The 16,672-nt window shown below is 47.1% G+C and overlaps 1 protein-coding gene across 1 annotated transcript; it reads left to right on the top strand.

The window, feature by feature from the left end:
• The first annotated feature begins 9,856 nt into the window (after positions 1-9,856).
• Positions 9,857-10,792, top strand: LOC117872349 (olfactory receptor 51G2-like). The gene has a single exon (XM_034760710.1). It carries the CDS (start codon positions 9,857-9,859, stop codon positions 10,790-10,792), a length of 936 nt encoding a protein of 311 aa, XP_034616601.1.
• Positions 10,793-16,672: the final 5,880 nt, after the last annotated feature.

Below are 16,672 nucleotides of genomic sequence, written 5' to 3'. Positions count from 1 at the left end.
AGGGCCACTTGGAGCTCTATCCTCCCCGCCCCAATCCCCTTCACCCCCTTTCCTGGGGAGGCTTGAGAATAATATACCAACCAATAGGTTAACAAAGTGAGCACAGACCAAATCCCTGGTTTTTAGGACACTGAAAATCAATCAGGTTCTTAAAAAAAGAACTTTATTTTTAAAAAAAGTAAAAGACTCACACCTGCAAAATCAGGATGGAAGGTAACTTTACAGGGTAAATAAAAAGATTTAAAACACAGAGAATTCCTCTCTGACTCTGCTTCCCAGTTACAAAACAGGAATAAAATTACCTCTTAGGATAGGGAAAATTCACAAGCTAAACAAAAAGATAATCTAACGCATTTCCTTGCTTACTTGATCTTTTTGTAATCTTAGATGCTCATTTCAGGTATGTTTTTAGGAGATGTTTTTTCCTGCCCTGGTCCCTCTCTCTGTCCGAGAGGGAACAAACAAAGAGAGCACAAACAAAACCTCCTCCCACCCCACAGATTTGAAAGTATCTTCTTTTCCCATTGGTCCTTCTGGTCAGGTGCCAAGTAGGTTAATTGAACTGATTAACCCCTTACAGGTAAGGGGATTCTGTACCTCTGGATTTTATGTTATTGCATACATAAAGGTTGTTACCCTTCCCTTTATATTTATGACAGACCACATGACCTCTTGAGATTTCTTCAAACTCTAAACTTCTATGATTAGCACAGCACCCTTTGATGAGGGAGTTCTGGGCCCCTCCTGCAGCTCGGCAGTAAGAGGGGAAATCAAGGACGTGCTTTCAGAGAGTGAAGGATCTGGAGAGTGTTGCCTGGGCAAACAGAGCCCTGCTGGGCTGCCCCTCGGTCTGATCCTGATCTTCCACCTGCTCCATGAGCAGTGAGAGCCACTCTAGCACTGGATAGACCTCACACCCTGCATCCAAACTTCCAATATCAACAAGTTTGGGGTTAGCTGGATCTGGGCAAGGGGGTTGATTGGGGCCTATAGTGAGCTAGCAGCAGGCATTTGGAACTGGGCTTGGGTCCCACTCCATTCTAGTAAAAATGTGTATGTCCTTGTTTACCTGATATGTTCATATCTCATGCCAGAACAGGTGGAGGAGTCCCTATGAGCTGTATCTGAGGAACCAGTTGTGACGGTGCCTCCCATAAGGCTTTATGGAATATGCTTATGAATGTATATGTGACATTACTGGAATATCTTTTAGGCTACATATTGTCATGTAACATATCTATGTAAAGGTTATGATCTACTTAATGTAATCATCCTATTTGTATGCATGTATCAATTTTGTATTCAAAGTTATGAATATTGGTTGTGTATTGGCTTGATTTTAACTAGCCTCGTAGAGCATTTGGTCAGCTTCTTGAGAAAAGTGCCCAATCAAAAACCACTTACGCCAACAATGAACTTGAAGATGCCAATCCACATCTGAGCCTTCCCAGGAATGTGGCTTGGCTGCTAAAACTGAGTCATGCATGGACATGTGACTGGCCCAGGCGGCTCCAAAACTCCATCTTGGAGCTGGGATTCTACAAAGAGGGAGGGGGGGGGATCCACCCACAAGAGAAAGTCTATTTAAACTCCTGGGAGACCCTTCCATTTTTTCTTCAGCTGGCTCAAGAGATACCCTCTCCGCCCCCAGGGATACCTGAAAGAAACTGGATCAAAGGGAGGTGTGGGGGAGAGTGATTGATGGACCCAGACTAGAAAGAGACTAGTCTGTAAAAGGAAGTTTACTGGACCTGGCGAGGTTTTATTTGAATTCAGTTTCTTAGACATAGACTTGAATGTTCTATGTTATTTTACTTGGTGATTCACTTTGTTCTGTCTTTACTACTTGGAACTACTTAAATCCTACTTTCTGTATTTAATAAAATCACTTTTTACTTATTAATTAACTCAGAGTATGCATTAATACCTGGGGAGGGGGGTGGGGCAAGCAGCTGTGCATATCTCTCTATCAGTATTATAGAGGGCGAACAATTTATGAGTTTACCCTATATAAGCTTTATACAGGGTAAAACAGATTTATTTGGGGTTTGGACCCCATTGGGAGTTGGGCATCTGAGTGTTAAAGACAGGAACACGTCTGTAAGTTGCTTTCAGTTAAACCTACAGCTGTTAGGGGACGTGGTTTAGACCTGGGTCTGGGTTTGCAGCAGTCTAGCGGGTCTGGCTCAAACCAGGCAGGGCACTGAAGTCCTAAGCTGTCAGGGCAGAAAGCAGGGGCAGAGGTAGTCTTGGCACATCAGTTGGCAGCCCCAAGGGGGTTTCTGTGATTCAACTTATCACACCAGTGCATCTGCAAGACAGTCACTATTATGTCCGGCTATCTGTGGTGTAACCCTGTTCCTTAAAAGAGGAGACTTTGTAGGCCAGTGCAGAGGGAAACATATTGGGATTTTACTGGAAGTCTCATACTATTTCCTGTCTTTCTTAAAGCCCCAACTTCTGGGATCAAGTGACTGTGTGGGAATCTGAGATTTCAGTTTTCTGAAAAAAGTTTCTTTAAAAAAGTCAGTTGCAGAAAACTTGAAACAGGTGACCCCAATGGCTCAGAAACCAAAGGAAAACGGAAAAGAAACGCACATAATGATATTTAGAAATATACTTATTTTTAAATCAATCTCATGATTTTTTTAGGTGATTGACTATACTTGCTGACTGGGGCTGGGTGATACTGTATACCTAGTTCCAAAGCAAAAGTTACAAAAATTAACAATTTTTTTTCAAAGTACATCAGTAAGCCTGCAAAACCATAAGTGGGACCCCTGGACAATTGAGGTGCTAAAGGAGCAATCAAGGAAGATGTTGCTGCTGCAGAGAAGCTAAATGAATTCTTTGCATTGGTCTTCACTGCAGAGGATGTGAGGGAGATTCCCACACCTGAGCCATTCTTTTTAGGTGACAGATTTGAGGAACTGTCCCACATTGAGGTGTCAATAGTTTGGTTTTGAACAAACTGACAAATTAAACAATATTAAATCACAAGGACCAGATGTTATTCACCGATGAGTTCTGAAGGAACTCAAATACCAAACTGCAGAACTACTAACAGTTTAGTATGTAACCTATCACTTATATCAGCCTTTGTACAAGATGATTGGCAGATAGCTAATGTGCTTCTGATTTTTAAACAAGAGGCTTTCCTGGCAATTACAGGCCAGAAAGCCTAACTTAAGTAACAGGCAAATTGGTTGACCATCTAGTAAAGAACAGAATAATTAGACACATAGATGAACATGATTTGTTGGGGTAGAATCAACACAGCTTTTCAAAGGGAAATCATGCCTCACCAATCTATTACAATTCTTTGAGGGGGTCAACAAACATGTGGTCAAGAGTGATGCAGGGCAAATAGTGTACTTGGACTTTCAGAAAGCCTTTGACAAGGTCCCTCACCAAAGGCTCTTAAGAAAATTAAGCAGATATGGGGTAAGTTATGGGGAAATGTCACACAACAGGTTCTCTCCTGTATCAGCAACTGGTTAAAAGCTAGGAAACAAAATGTAGGACTAAATGATCAGTTTTCAGAAGGGAGGGAGAGGTAAATAATGGTGTACCCCAGGGGTCTGTACTGGGACCAGTGTTGTTCAACATATTCATAAATGAGTTTGGTGGCAAAATTTGCAGATGATACAAAATGCAGTGTCTGGGCAAGCAAAATGGCAGATGAAGTTCAGTGTTGATAAGTGCAAAGTAATGCACATGGGAAAACATAATCCCAACTATACATATAAAATGGTGGGGTCTAAATGAATTGTTAGACTCAAGAAAGAGATCTTGGAGTCATTGTGGATAGTTCTCTGAAAACATCCACTCAACGTGCAGCGGCAGTGAAAAAAAGCTAACACAATTTTGGAAATCAATAAGAAAGGAATTGGTCATGAGACAGAACATATCATATAGCCCCTGTATAAATCCATGGTATACCCACACCTTAAATATTTTTTTTGTTAAATTTCAGTTGCCCCATCTAAAAAATAAACATATATTTCAATGGGAAAATACAGAGAAGGGCATCACAAATTTTGGGGTATGGAACTGCTTCCATATGAAGATAGATTAAAAAGACTGGGACTGTTAAGTTTGGAAAAGAAATGAGTAAGCGGGTATATGATAGAGGCCTAATCATGAGTGGTGTGAAGAAAGTGAATCAGGAAGTGTTATTTACCCCTTCACATGAATAAGGGGTCACCTAATGAAATTAATAGACAGCAGGTTTGAAAGAAACAAAAGAAAGTACTTTTTCACACAACACACAGTCAGCCTGAGGAACACACTGCCAAGGGATGCTATGAAGGCTAAAAGTATAACTGATCCAAAAAGAATTAGGTAAGTTGATGGAGGATTCATAGATTCATAGATTCTAGGACTGGAAGGGACCTCGAGAGGTCATCGAGTCAAGTCCCCTGCCCTCATGGCAGGACCAAATACTGTCTAGACCATCCCTGATAGACATTTATCTAACTGACTCTTAAATATCTCCAGAGATGGAGATTCCACAACCTCCCTAGGCAATTTATTCCAGTGTTTAACCACACTGACCGTTAGAAACTTTTTCCTAATGTCCAACTTAAACCTCCCTTCCTGCAGTTTAAGCCCATTGCTTCTTGTTCTATCCTTAGCGGCTAAGATGAACAAGTTTTCTCCCTCCTCCTTATGACACCCTTTTAGATACCTGAAAAGGATAGGTCCATCAATAGCTGTTAGTCAAGATGGTAAGGGATACAACCCCATCCTCTGGGTGTCTCTAACCCTCTGACTGCTGGAAACTGGGAGCAGATGAGAGTGTATTGATCACTCGATAATTGCCCTGTTTTGTTCGTTCCCTGTGAAGAATGTACAGGCTATCATCAGAAGACAGGACACTGGGCTAGATGGAACAATGGTCTGACCAAACATGGCCGTTCTTATGTTCCTAAATTGTTCCACTCATGGAGGGACTACTGCAGACCAGCCTTTTTGAGGGGCTCCCCCTGCTGACATAACCACCCTAGCAGACGTTCAGTGGCTGCTCTTTATAAGAAGCTGATGGGGAGGGCGAGTGCTGCCACTTAGGGTCATAGTTCTATAGCACGAGGGGTGAGGTTTAATACAGAATGGATAATTTTTCTCTGTACGCTCAGCTGCCATGATGCTGCCCAGCTGTCAGGATCCCCAAAAGAAATTGGAAGTTTTTCATCTGCCTCTTCCTTATAACATAAATGAAGTTTTCACTGACCGAGTCTATGGCTGCACTCTGTGTATGGAAAGGTCTAAACTTCCCAACCAGTCTAGGGCTGGGGTATTGTGCCCATCAACTACTCTAACCAGCCTTCCCATCTCTGTGCAGCCCCCTCCACTCTGTACAAAGCCCCCTTTAGCAGATCTTGCAGGCAGTGGCTGCTGTGACAGACCCTGGTAGCACATCTCTGATGAACCTGTGCTAGCAGGGAGCTAAAGAAGGTCCTAGAGCAGTTGTGGAGGCCCAGAGATTGTAGTTGGGTGGGCCTAGCTAAGAGTGGATCACTGAGATCTGTGCCTAACTTTGGGGATCCCTGGATTCTGGGGGTCACTGTTTATTCCCCAGGGAAAAGGGAAGGGACCTCTCCTATGAGAACAATCTGAGGGAATTTTCCCTGTAGAGAGCCTTGTGGAATCTTTCTTCCTGGCTGCACCTTGGGTTTGCAATGCAGGACATGGGGCTGCTGGGGAGAAATCTGAATCTATATTTATTTATTTATTTATTTATTTCAGCAAGACCACCACTGTGACAGCATGATTGTTACCACTTGGCTGCACCCAAGGTAGTCAAGGGACTAATCAGAACCATATGAACCGTGACGACAAACCTGGATTCCAGGAATAGAGCCGGCAGCAGTGCTGGTGCTGCAGTCCATTTGGGTAGGATCACCACACGTCCCCTGTGATTTGACGTCCTGCATTTCGCCCTTGGCCGTGATGGGGGTTAAAGCTGGTGCACACTAAGCCAAGCAGCCGAGGTTCCCTAATGGCCAGGTGGCCCCCAGGGAATGTGCAGGCATGCTTCATAAAGACAGTTCCCTCCCTATCTGAACAGATACTGCCTGCTGCCTGTGCTACCTCTTCGATGACTCCTTGTCCTTTAGGGTGAAGATCTCTGGTGTCAGCTGCTCCCCGTCTAGCAGGAACTGGGTATGTTGGCAGGTTTCACCATTTTTGAAATGCAAAGTTTAGGGTAAAGACTGCAAGCTGGTTCCATTTGCAGATGTTCTGTGCAGTGGCAGAGGACTCAACTGGGCTGTCAGGGTGACTCAGTGATGGGGCTGGAGGGCAGCACTAGGTAGCATTGGAACCCCTCCCCTACATGTAGCCAGGATCCTAGGTGGGGTAGTCAAGCTACACAGAAATCTGAGATTCAAAGCGAGCTCAGATTGTTAAAAACCCAAGTCCCATTTCTAGAGGTGCCGTGTGCTCTAGGACCGATCCTGCCAGGACTGAGCGAGATGAAACCCCGCAGAATATCAGTGACTAGTTCCCAAATCGCCTCAGGTTTATTTGCTCCTGAAAATTGTATCATTAAATGCATTTTCAAAGGTTTTATTCTCTGGCTTGACTGTGAATGCAGGAATCCAGAGCTGTGTTGCTCTGTGGTAACAGGGCTGATAAGTCATATTTCTCTTTCCTGATTGGCTGAGGGATCCAGGTTTTCTACCCCGTAGATACCCCTCAGAGTTACAGGATTACTGGCATCTCTGGTCTCCGAGTGCCAGATGTCAGGCCTTGTAGCCTTCCCTGTGATGGGGCCAGATGTCAAGCATGGGGTGGAATCCCACGAACCTGCCATCCTCAGACGGGACCCTTTGTAGCCTTCACTCTCTTGAGGTGGAAATTCAGGATCCTCCACCTTCAGGCTGGGCCCTGGGCTACAGAACACTGCGGGGGGACTGTGCTTGTCCAGCAGGTCCGAGTGGGTTCGGCACCTGTGGTTCTTCCCTTTTGGAGTCTGTGAACAGTCATGAGACAAGTGACCAGCCGACTTTCCTGAAACAAAATACTGTTTAATCTGAACTGCAGGAATAAAGTATAACATGGGAGAATAAGAAGTTCTCTGACCCCAAGCCCTCCCACTCTGACGGGGTCCCAGACAGGCCGAGAGCCTTCAGATTTCCCCAGCGGTGTCTGTGCCTGTCAGTCTGAAAATTTTCTCAGCAACAGGTGCCCCACCTCTGGACAGAGTCCCAGCGCTGGCAAAACAAGCTGTGTAACATGGCTGGAGCCTGGAAATAGGCTCTTCTCAGCTTGTAGCTCCGGTGTTGTCTCCCAGCTTCTCTGAAGAGCTTACTGAGAGACGGCTTTTCTTGATCTCTTGCTTCCCTTCCTGCTTGTTCTCCACCAGCCTGCTATGAAACTACGAAGACCCATAATACAGCCATAACATAAACATCCCAATAGTTAACCCTATGTAGCTATACAGCAAAAAAACCCAGAACTGGGTTTAACATACACATTCATTATAGCAGCTCAGCTCTATGTCTGTCACAATGCTGGTCCCAGGTGCTAAAGATTTTATGAATACAGGAAATAGACAGTCAGAGAGAGAGAGAGAGAAACTACTTACCTGTGGGAAATGAAGTTGCATTTCCATGAATACTCATGCATATGACTTTCAAATCCATTTCCTGCAAACCCCCATCGTGCCTCAATAACAGGTGCTGGGGTTACTATATAACAGAAAGTGAGAGCTCAGGGAATAAATATTTTCTATATTGATCCGAATGCCTGTTACCACTCCGGATACAGGCTACAGACTGACAGACGAGAACCAGTCAGCTATTAACCCAGGGAAAGAGGAGCTGCTAGACTTTTGTTTGCTGACAAGTGACTGGATGAGGGCTCAGACGCTGTGATCTTATTAGGTTCTGAAGAGATCCAAATGACAGATGCTACATTTTAAGTCCCACTCTAACCTGAGAAATCACCTCTGAAAGAAGATCAGAAGCGGAAGAATGGGTTGAGGTATAGGTGTGTAAATGTTATGCCATTTCATTGTAATACAAAAATTACAAACCAAACATTCATGACATGCCTGTATATCTAAAGCAAGAAGCAGAGTTGTTGGAATCTCTATAGGAAGGGGCAGCAGTAACATTATTGCTTAATGGCTTTGGCTTTAGAAAGTATTTCAGAAGTGCTCCACATACTGTTTGCAATGGGTTTGTGCTATTAACTCTTTGTTTGGTGAACAGTTGTATGATACTGTCTCCTGGTAACTGAACAGAAGCTTTTTCTAATGCTTACATTCAGGGTTGTCCATTCAATCACTCTCCAATACATGTGCAAGGACATAAGACCATAAGAGTTTCCAAAAAGTCCTGAGAGACCAGAACCACTGGTCTGTGTTTTAGCAAAGAGTAGAGCTGAGGTGCAAGAAAGGGGAGTGTAATAGTTGCAGTGGGGGAGGTCCAGGTTGGATATTAGGAAACACTATTTCACTAGGAGGGTGGTGAAGCACTGGAATGCATTACCTAGGGAGGTGGTGGAGTCTCCTTCCTTGGAGGTTTTTAAGGCCCGGCTTGACAAAGCCCTGGCTGGGATGATTTAGTTGGGAATTGGTCCTGCTTTGAGCAGGGGGTTGGACTAGATGACCTCTTGAGTTCCCTTCCAACCCTGATATTCTATGATTCTATGATTCTAGTGGTTGTAAGCAATTTACGCCCCTTACATTTTACATGAGCATGGCTGACGTAACTTGCACACTCTGCTGGATATTAGAGCAAACATAGTTTTTGGATGATTTACCCATTCTTGCCACTAACCCCTCCCCCCCACCACTGAAGTAACAGTCTGTGTTAGCTTGTAACTTGCCAGATATCTACTGACCCTTGCATGGGGAGAGGATGCAGTTCCTGCGATCATGATGAGAGGCCTGTACGATGATGGAACTCTTTGGATTCAGTCAACCCTGGGCAGGCAAAGCACTTCAGCTTCAGATTCTTGGGGCTCTGAGTATATCACCACAAGCACTTGTTAAGGGAAAGTTAACAGAGCCCAGTTCACACATGTAAATCTGAAGTGCGGCAGTTTAAGTCAATGTTATTGAATGAAAATCCTAGCTCTAAGAATTTATCCTATCTGCTGCAAAGAGGAAGTGGCTTAAGTTGCACTTTCAGGGATGGAAAAAAAAATATATAATGAGGCAATGAAACACATTTATAAATTGCTTTAATGCAGAAGAGATAAATACAATGACCATTTTCCTCATGAATTTCCCATGTGTTTACCCACATATCATGATACAGTAGGCCACACTCAGAAGAGGAGGGCCAGAAAGGTGTCTGTGGTAAGGTCAATATTGTAAAATCATGCAGTGTTCAAGCAGGATGTGGAACTCCCAGCCACAAGACATCATTGGGCCAAGAGCTTAGCCGGATTGAAAGAGGGACTGGATGTTTATGTGGGTTACCAGAAAATCCAATTCCAATATTGAGGGTTGTTTTAAAAAGTCTTGGAAGGGCTCTAAACCTTCCTGATTTACATCACAAAATATGTCTAGCTAGTGGGCGTCAGGGGGAAACTTTCCCTGGGAGCAGATTATCTCAGAGCTGCCTATTACAGGGCTCCTTCCACCTTCCTCTGGAGCTTCAGGAACTGGCCACTGGATACTGGACTAGATGGACTGCAGGTCTGATCCAGTCGGGCGGTGCCTATCTTCCTATCAGTGGTGTAAATCCAAGACTGTTTTTGATGATTCTCCTTGAGCTTCTGGGAGTCTTTAGACTTGCACTGAGAGCAGAAAAATGTCTTGTTAAATATCATCTATTCTCCTGTTCTTTTTCCTTTCAGGAAGGAAAGTTCAAAACTCCTTGGACCTGCCCAGTACATTATGTCAGCTGTCAATGACACCAAATTCAACTCTGCAGTGTTCCTGCTCACCGGAATACCTGGGCAGGAAGACGTTCATCTCTGGCTCTCCATCCTCTTTTGTTTCATATATGTTATTTCAATATTAGGAAATTCAATCATTCTGTTCATTATTAAAACAGATCTAAGCCTCCATGAGCCCATGTACATTTTCCTTTCCATGTTGGCTGTCACGGACCTTGGCTTATCGATAGTCACAATACCAACGATCCTGGGGATATTCTTGTTTAACTCTAGGGTCATAAGCTTTGATGCCTGTTTAGCCCAGCTGTTCTTCATCCACTCGCTTCAATTCATTGAATCCTCCATGCTCTTGCTCATGGCCTTTGACCGCTTCGTCGCTATCTGTAGCCCGCTGAGATATGCTTCCATCTTAACCCTGCAGAAAATAGCCAAGATGGGACTGGTGTGTGTGCTAAGAGGGTTGGCTGTAGTATTCCCAGTCCCCTTTCTTCTAAAACGGTTCCAATATTGTCGAGCCAATATCCTCTCCCATTCCTACTGCCTGCACCAGGACGTTATTAAGATGGCTTGTTCGGACATCACATTCAATAGCATCTATGGCTTGGCTGTTACACTCTTAACAGTGGGTTTGGACTCGCTTCTCATCTTCTTCTCTTATGTGATGATCCTCAAAACAGTGCTGAGCATTGCGTCCTCCGTGGAGTGCCTCAGAGCCTTGAACACTTGCGTCTCCCACCTCTGCGCCGTCCTGCTCTTCTACACTCCAGAAATTGGCTTGTCTGTGTTACACAGATTTGGGAAGGGCTCTTCTCCCTTGCTTCAGATTCTCCTGGGCTACATTTACTTGCTGGTCCCGCCTCTGATTAATCCAATCGTGTACAGCGTGAAAAGCAAACACCTTCGTGCGAGGATTATCAGGGCATTCATCAAGTGAAGGTTCAGTTCATCACCTGGCTCCAGCGCTTGTGACACAAAGGACAAAATAAAACGCAGGCCATCTAATCCAACCTGGACCCTTGCATCTGAGATGACATGATCTACTAATCTCCACTCTGTAGAGAAAGGTTCAGGTGGGGTCTAAGGAGAGAGGCTGGTGAAGGAGGACAGCTCACTGCGGGATGGAGACCAAGGCAGGCAGCAGCATTTATAGAGTGACTGTCTTCGTGGAGAGCCAGGGGACCGGTGGGATGTTGGCCCAAAAAGAGCCATATCAGTGACTGCTCCCCTTTCAAAACTCCTGTCTATACAGTCAATAAAGAGAAGGGATGTGGATGTTGGTTCCCATTACACCTGGCCTGTCACTGTTCTGTCTCTGGTTAAACATCTATGAGCTATGAAAAACGCTGCAGAGCTGTTCTGCAGTCACGGTCCTGACATTTCCTGAACGCTCTGGGTGCTGTGTGATCCATGGATGCTGCATCAGCTGTACACAGGGGCTATTCAAGGGACAAGGACACTCACCCTTCCCCTGTACCTCAGCCAGGTGTTTGAGACTGAGTCGTGTCAGAGACATGATTAATGCAGGAGCCCCAGGAGAAGCCGTTCAGGCAGCCCACCCCTGCCACCCCTGTTGATGGCTCTGTACACACCACACGCCTGCTGATCCCAACCCCAGATGACCATAATGCCACCAAGCCAGAGCAGAGCTGTGGTGTGAGTTGGGGTCTGACACACAGGAGTCCTGGCAAGAGACTAATGCAAAGGGGTGGAAACAGGCCTCAGCTTCCCAAGAGAGGCACAGTTAGCTCCGAGCCCATCTCCAATCGGATCGGAGCTAACCGTGCCTCTCTTGGGAAGCCCAGCCCATTCAGTGTAGGGAGACAACCTTTTCCAATGGGAAAAATAGAACACATGTAGGTTCTGCATCTCTTCTCTGACCCCGCCCCTGCCCCTCTTCTTCCCCTCAAATCTCCACACCCTGCCCCATCTCTTTCCCCCAAGCCCTACCCACTGGCTAGGCCAGAAGCCAGACCCAGGCCGAGGTAAGAGCTGCCCAGGGAGAAAGGGCTCCGGGGGAGGGACCCTGGAACCTCCACCTGCCCTGGGATGGTGGCAGGGCCTTGGGGGAAAGAGGGCCAGGGGAAGGGCCTCATTGTGAAGGGGACCTAAGTACCTACTCAGCCCTCCCCCCCACCAGGAAGAGCTGGCACCGCCCAGGAATGCCAGTAGGCGTAGAGCGATACTGCAAAGAATTCAGACTTGGACAGAGTGAGCTGTGCTCTTGGGAGCCGTTACAAAGGGGTGGTGGTCAGCCCAGCCCCCAGGCTGCTCTAAACTCCCCTGAGGCAGGTGGAGAACAGGCCAGTGAATCAAACCTCTGTAACTGGCTCTGGTGAAGCAGAGAATCCAGCCGTGTCTGTCACTGCTTGGAAGGCTGGTCCTGTGCTCTAGGACTGCTGTGTGACTCAAGAGATTTGAGTTTGATGCTCTTGCAATATGTGACCATGAGCAAGCCATTGGCTGTCTCTGAGCCTCAGCTCAGGTGGATAATAGCCCTGCCCTGCCTCACCGCAGTGTCGGGAGGATAAGTACATTCAAGGTGTTCAGATACTGTGAGACCCTAAGAACAGGGCTATGTCAGCATTCCACAGAGCAACAATTTTGTCTATGAAAGGCCTCTTACCACAGCCCCCTATGACAGCTGATTCTGGGAAGCCCCATGAGTCCATCACCTTGGTGTCTGTGGCAGATGTGGGAGTGCTCAGGGATGACAGTGAGGGGTAAGGAGTGGATTTCATTTGTCTTTGGTGTCTGAGACGTTGAAGTGCACCTGCAGCAGGTTTTTCAGCTTTTCAACAACTCACTTCAGAAAAAAATAAAGTTTTTTAAAAAACTAAAAGCTGAGATTCCTGTTCAGTTTCTTGATTCCAGAAGTTGGGGCTTTAAGAATGACAGGAAATAGTGTGAGATTCCTAAGAGGGGGGTGCTGCTGGCCTCATCACAAGCAGAACACCCACAAACAAAGGTTCTGAAGGTTAGTTAGTGGACAGGTCATGCAATTGGTCAGTGGAAGAGACACTGTTTCCCTCTGCACTGGCTTACAGACCCTCCTGTTGTAAGGAAAAGGGTTATGCCACAGATAGCCGGACATAACAGTGACGGGCTCGCAGAGCCACTGGTACCTGAGGCACAGCGCAGAGGGACTATCCTCATGTTGAATCATGAGACATGCACAAGCCGGGTAGGCAAGGCCATGCAAATTATTAATAGAAAGGGGTGTGACCCAAACCCAGCTCCAAATGCCTGCTCCTAGCTCTCATTGGGACCCCAAACAACCCCCTCTCTCAGATTTAGCTACTCCCAGCTACTTGGTGATGTTAGAAATTTGGATGCAGGTGGAAGGTCTATTTCTAGCACTAGAGTGGCTCTCGTTGCTCATGGAGCGGATGGGGTCAGGATCAGACAGACATGCATCGCAGCAGGGCTCTGTTTGGCCAGGCAATGCTCTCCAGATCCTTCACTCTCTGAAAACACGTCCTGATTCCCCTCTTACTGCCGAGCTTCAGGTGGGGCCTAGAACTCCCTCGTCAAAGGGGGCTGTGCTAATGACAGGCCTCATCCCCAAGAGGTGTTGGGAAGAGTTCAGGTTCTCCACCCGGTGCCCCAAATTACCTGTATGAGGCAAACAGAGCTGAAATCTCTCTACGGCACTTAGCTCTGATCCCAAGTATTGTAGAGTCCGAGCAGCTTTCAATCAGTAACATATTTACCAGCACAACACCCCTTGCGGTAGGACAGAGCTATTAATGTCACTGGGCAGAACTTCCCCTGCTGGTGACACCCATGTTCCGAAAGAGGACACAGCCCCCTGTCCTACACTACAAGGCCCTAGCCCCAGGCCCTTAAAGAAACAGTAGCCTGGGGTTTCCCAAAGCTTTAGCTATTACCAAGGACCATTTTCCTTTCTCCCAGTAGCTGCCTCTACTAGGCCTCTGTCAGCTCCAAAAGTCACAGGAAGTTTAAAGGGCCACACCCTGGAGCAAAGGTTGACTGACCCTCTAATCTCTCCTACCCTTAAAGGGGAGAGTCTCCAACAAACCACCTCCAATATCCACTGAATTAGGGTGATCACCCATCCCGAACTGGGTGGCAGAGTCCCAAAATGCAGCCTTTGACTCTTGGTCCCAGGCTAAATGACTCCAGGATAATATCTGTCCCAAATTCCTTGTAGTGATGATCCACAACTCCCTTTTCCAGGTAGGGAGGCTGAGGTGGTCCTTAGCGCCCCTTCGGTATGAAGCCCCGCCCCCTGCTCCTCTTTCCCCAGAGGTCCTGCTCCGAGCTCAAGGCAGATGGACGGTCCATGGTTCTCCACAGCGGGCCGGGATCCCTGGGATGTTCTTATCAAGGCCTGGCTCTGTGTTCTGGCATGGCCAGTGAGTGGGGTTTGGGGGGAAGAAGAGGGGCAGGGGTGGGTCATAGAGGTGGTTGGGCTCCTGCCTGTGTCCTGCTTTTGCCTTTTGAAAAGGTGATCACCCTACAGTTAACGGGCTGTTCTGTGCTAGGAGCTAGTTGTTCCTCTGTTGGGGAGCAGAGGACTGTTTCCACCCCTTTGCAAGCAGCTGGTGTTACCTGGGGTTCTTTCAATCCAAAGCTCTTGGTAACTTTACTCTGTGCAAGGAGGTGTCAGGAAATAAATGAGGGGAGACACGGCCGTCCGACCGATAGATGGCTGGCACAAACAGGACAACACACGAGTGCTTTCACTTAAAGCTAAACTTTACTAGTCTCAAGCACTTACATACGTCCGCAACAAGTTAGTAAAACACCCCCAACCCTTGATAATTACCAAAGCTGAGTGGGGCTTTCGAGTGGCACAGTGGGAGCCCGACTGCCACTGAGGAACACAAGATGCATCCAGAGGGAGAAACCAGTCCTGAAGAGTCTCCCCAAAGGATAGTCCCCCCATCTCAAGCATTTGCCCCTAATTTATACATTAGTAATAGAATGACATGTCCCTTAAAGAAACCTTATTAAGTAAGCAGTTTCAAGCAAGAGGATCCTTCTTATTATTGATTAACCAGGTGTGGGTTTTTCCAGAGTCTGCAGCTCTGAGACCCCAATAGACATTCCTGCTCTTTTAAAATGCATGTATCAGCAACTTCAACACAATTCTTATCAGGAAGGATGCGGGGTCAAGCTGCCCCTTCCGTGGCACCCCAAAACCCCCTCCCCTCCTGCTTTGGTCAAGCTCAGTTTGCTGACTGGCCAATTTACAGCTTGCTGATTAGGCTTTTTAACAATAAGTCATAGTGGTTTCAGGCACTTTACTGTTTTGCCAAAGTCTCCCTGTACACTGGGGCAGCACAAACAGAGGAGACTGGTGGGGGGACCTGGGCCTGTGTCTCTTGCCAGGACTCCTATGTGTCAGACCTTCATTCACACTTGCAACTCTGCCCTGCCTTGGGGGTATTACGGTCAGCTGGGGGTGCACTACATAGGTGTGCGTGTGCAGAGCCCTCAATGGGGGCAGAGAGGGTGTACTTCCTACATGGCTTTTCCTGGAGCTCCTGTGTTAATCGGGTCTCAGACATGACTCAGACACAAGCAACTGGCTGAGGGAGTAGGGAAAGGGTGGGTGTCCATGCCCCTTGCATAGGCACCAACTTTCCCTCTGCCCGGCGGGTGCTTAACCCCCCTCCGCCCCTGGCCCAGTCTCTTCCCCATGCCTGCACCACCCTCATCCCGCCCCCATTCCACCCCTTCCCCAAAGTCCCCGCCCCCTTCCTGCCTCTTCTCCACCTCCTTCCCCTCCCTCCCAGAATGTCCTAAGTGCCACCAAACAGTTGTTAGGCAATGGGGAGGTGGAAAGGGCTGTGAAGGAGGGGGAGGATCAGGGACACGGCGTACTGGGTGGAGAAGGAAGTGAGGAGGGGGAGCTTGGCTGGTGGGTACGGAGCACCCACTAATTTTTCCCCGTGGGTGCTCCACCCCCGGAGCACTCATGGAGCCAGCGCCTGTGGCCCCTTGAATAGCCCCTGTCCACACCATGGATCACATAGCACCCAGAGCAATCAGGAAGGACCAGGACTTTGCAGCTTTTCTCATGGCCCATGGATGTTTAACCAGAGATGGGACAGTGGCAGGTCAGGTGTAATGGAAAACAACATCCACATCCCTTCTCTTTATTGACTGTATCGAGAGGAATTCTGAGGTTGGAGCAGCCACCGATATAGCTCTTTATGGGCCAACAAACCACCGGTCCCCTGGCTCTCCACTAATACAGTCACTTTGTAAATGCTGCTGCCTGCCTTGGTGTCCTTCCCCCAGTGCACTGTCCTCCCTGGACCAGCCCGTCTCCCATAGCTCCAGGCCTTAGACCTTGTCTGAAACTCTTTCAACAGAATGGAGTTCAGTAGCTCATATAGTCTTGGATCTAAGGGTCCAGGATGGAATTGGTGGCCCATGTTTATCATCTCCCGTGTCAGCAGTGCTGGAGCTAGTTCACGAACTGATGCTTCACTTGACAAATGCCCTAATTATTCTCGCAAGAAGGTGTTTGCTTGTTATGCTGTACACGATTGTATTTATCGGGGTGGGACCGGCAGGTAGACATAATCCAGGACCATTTGAAGCAAGTGAGAAGAGCTATTTCCAAATCTATGTATCACAGCCAGGCCAATATCTGGCGTGTAGAAGACCAGGATGGCGCAGAGGTGGGAGAAACAAGTGTTAAAGGCCCTGAGGCACACCATGTGGGATGCGATGCTCAGCACTGTTTTGAGGATCATCACATAAGAAAGGAAGATGAGCAGCGAGTCCAACCCCATTGTTAAGAGTTTAGTAAACAAGCCATAGATGCTGTTCACTCTGA

The sequence above is a fragment of the Trachemys scripta genome, chromosome 1, assembly GCF_013100865.1.
Source record: "Trachemys scripta elegans isolate TJP31775 chromosome 1, CAS_Tse_1.0, whole genome shotgun sequence".
In the NCBI taxonomy this organism is placed as follows: domain Eukaryota; kingdom Metazoa; phylum Chordata; order Testudines; family Emydidae; genus Trachemys; species Trachemys scripta.
Note: the sequence above shows the minus strand (reverse complement) of the source record. Positions and strands in the feature narration are given on the sequence as shown.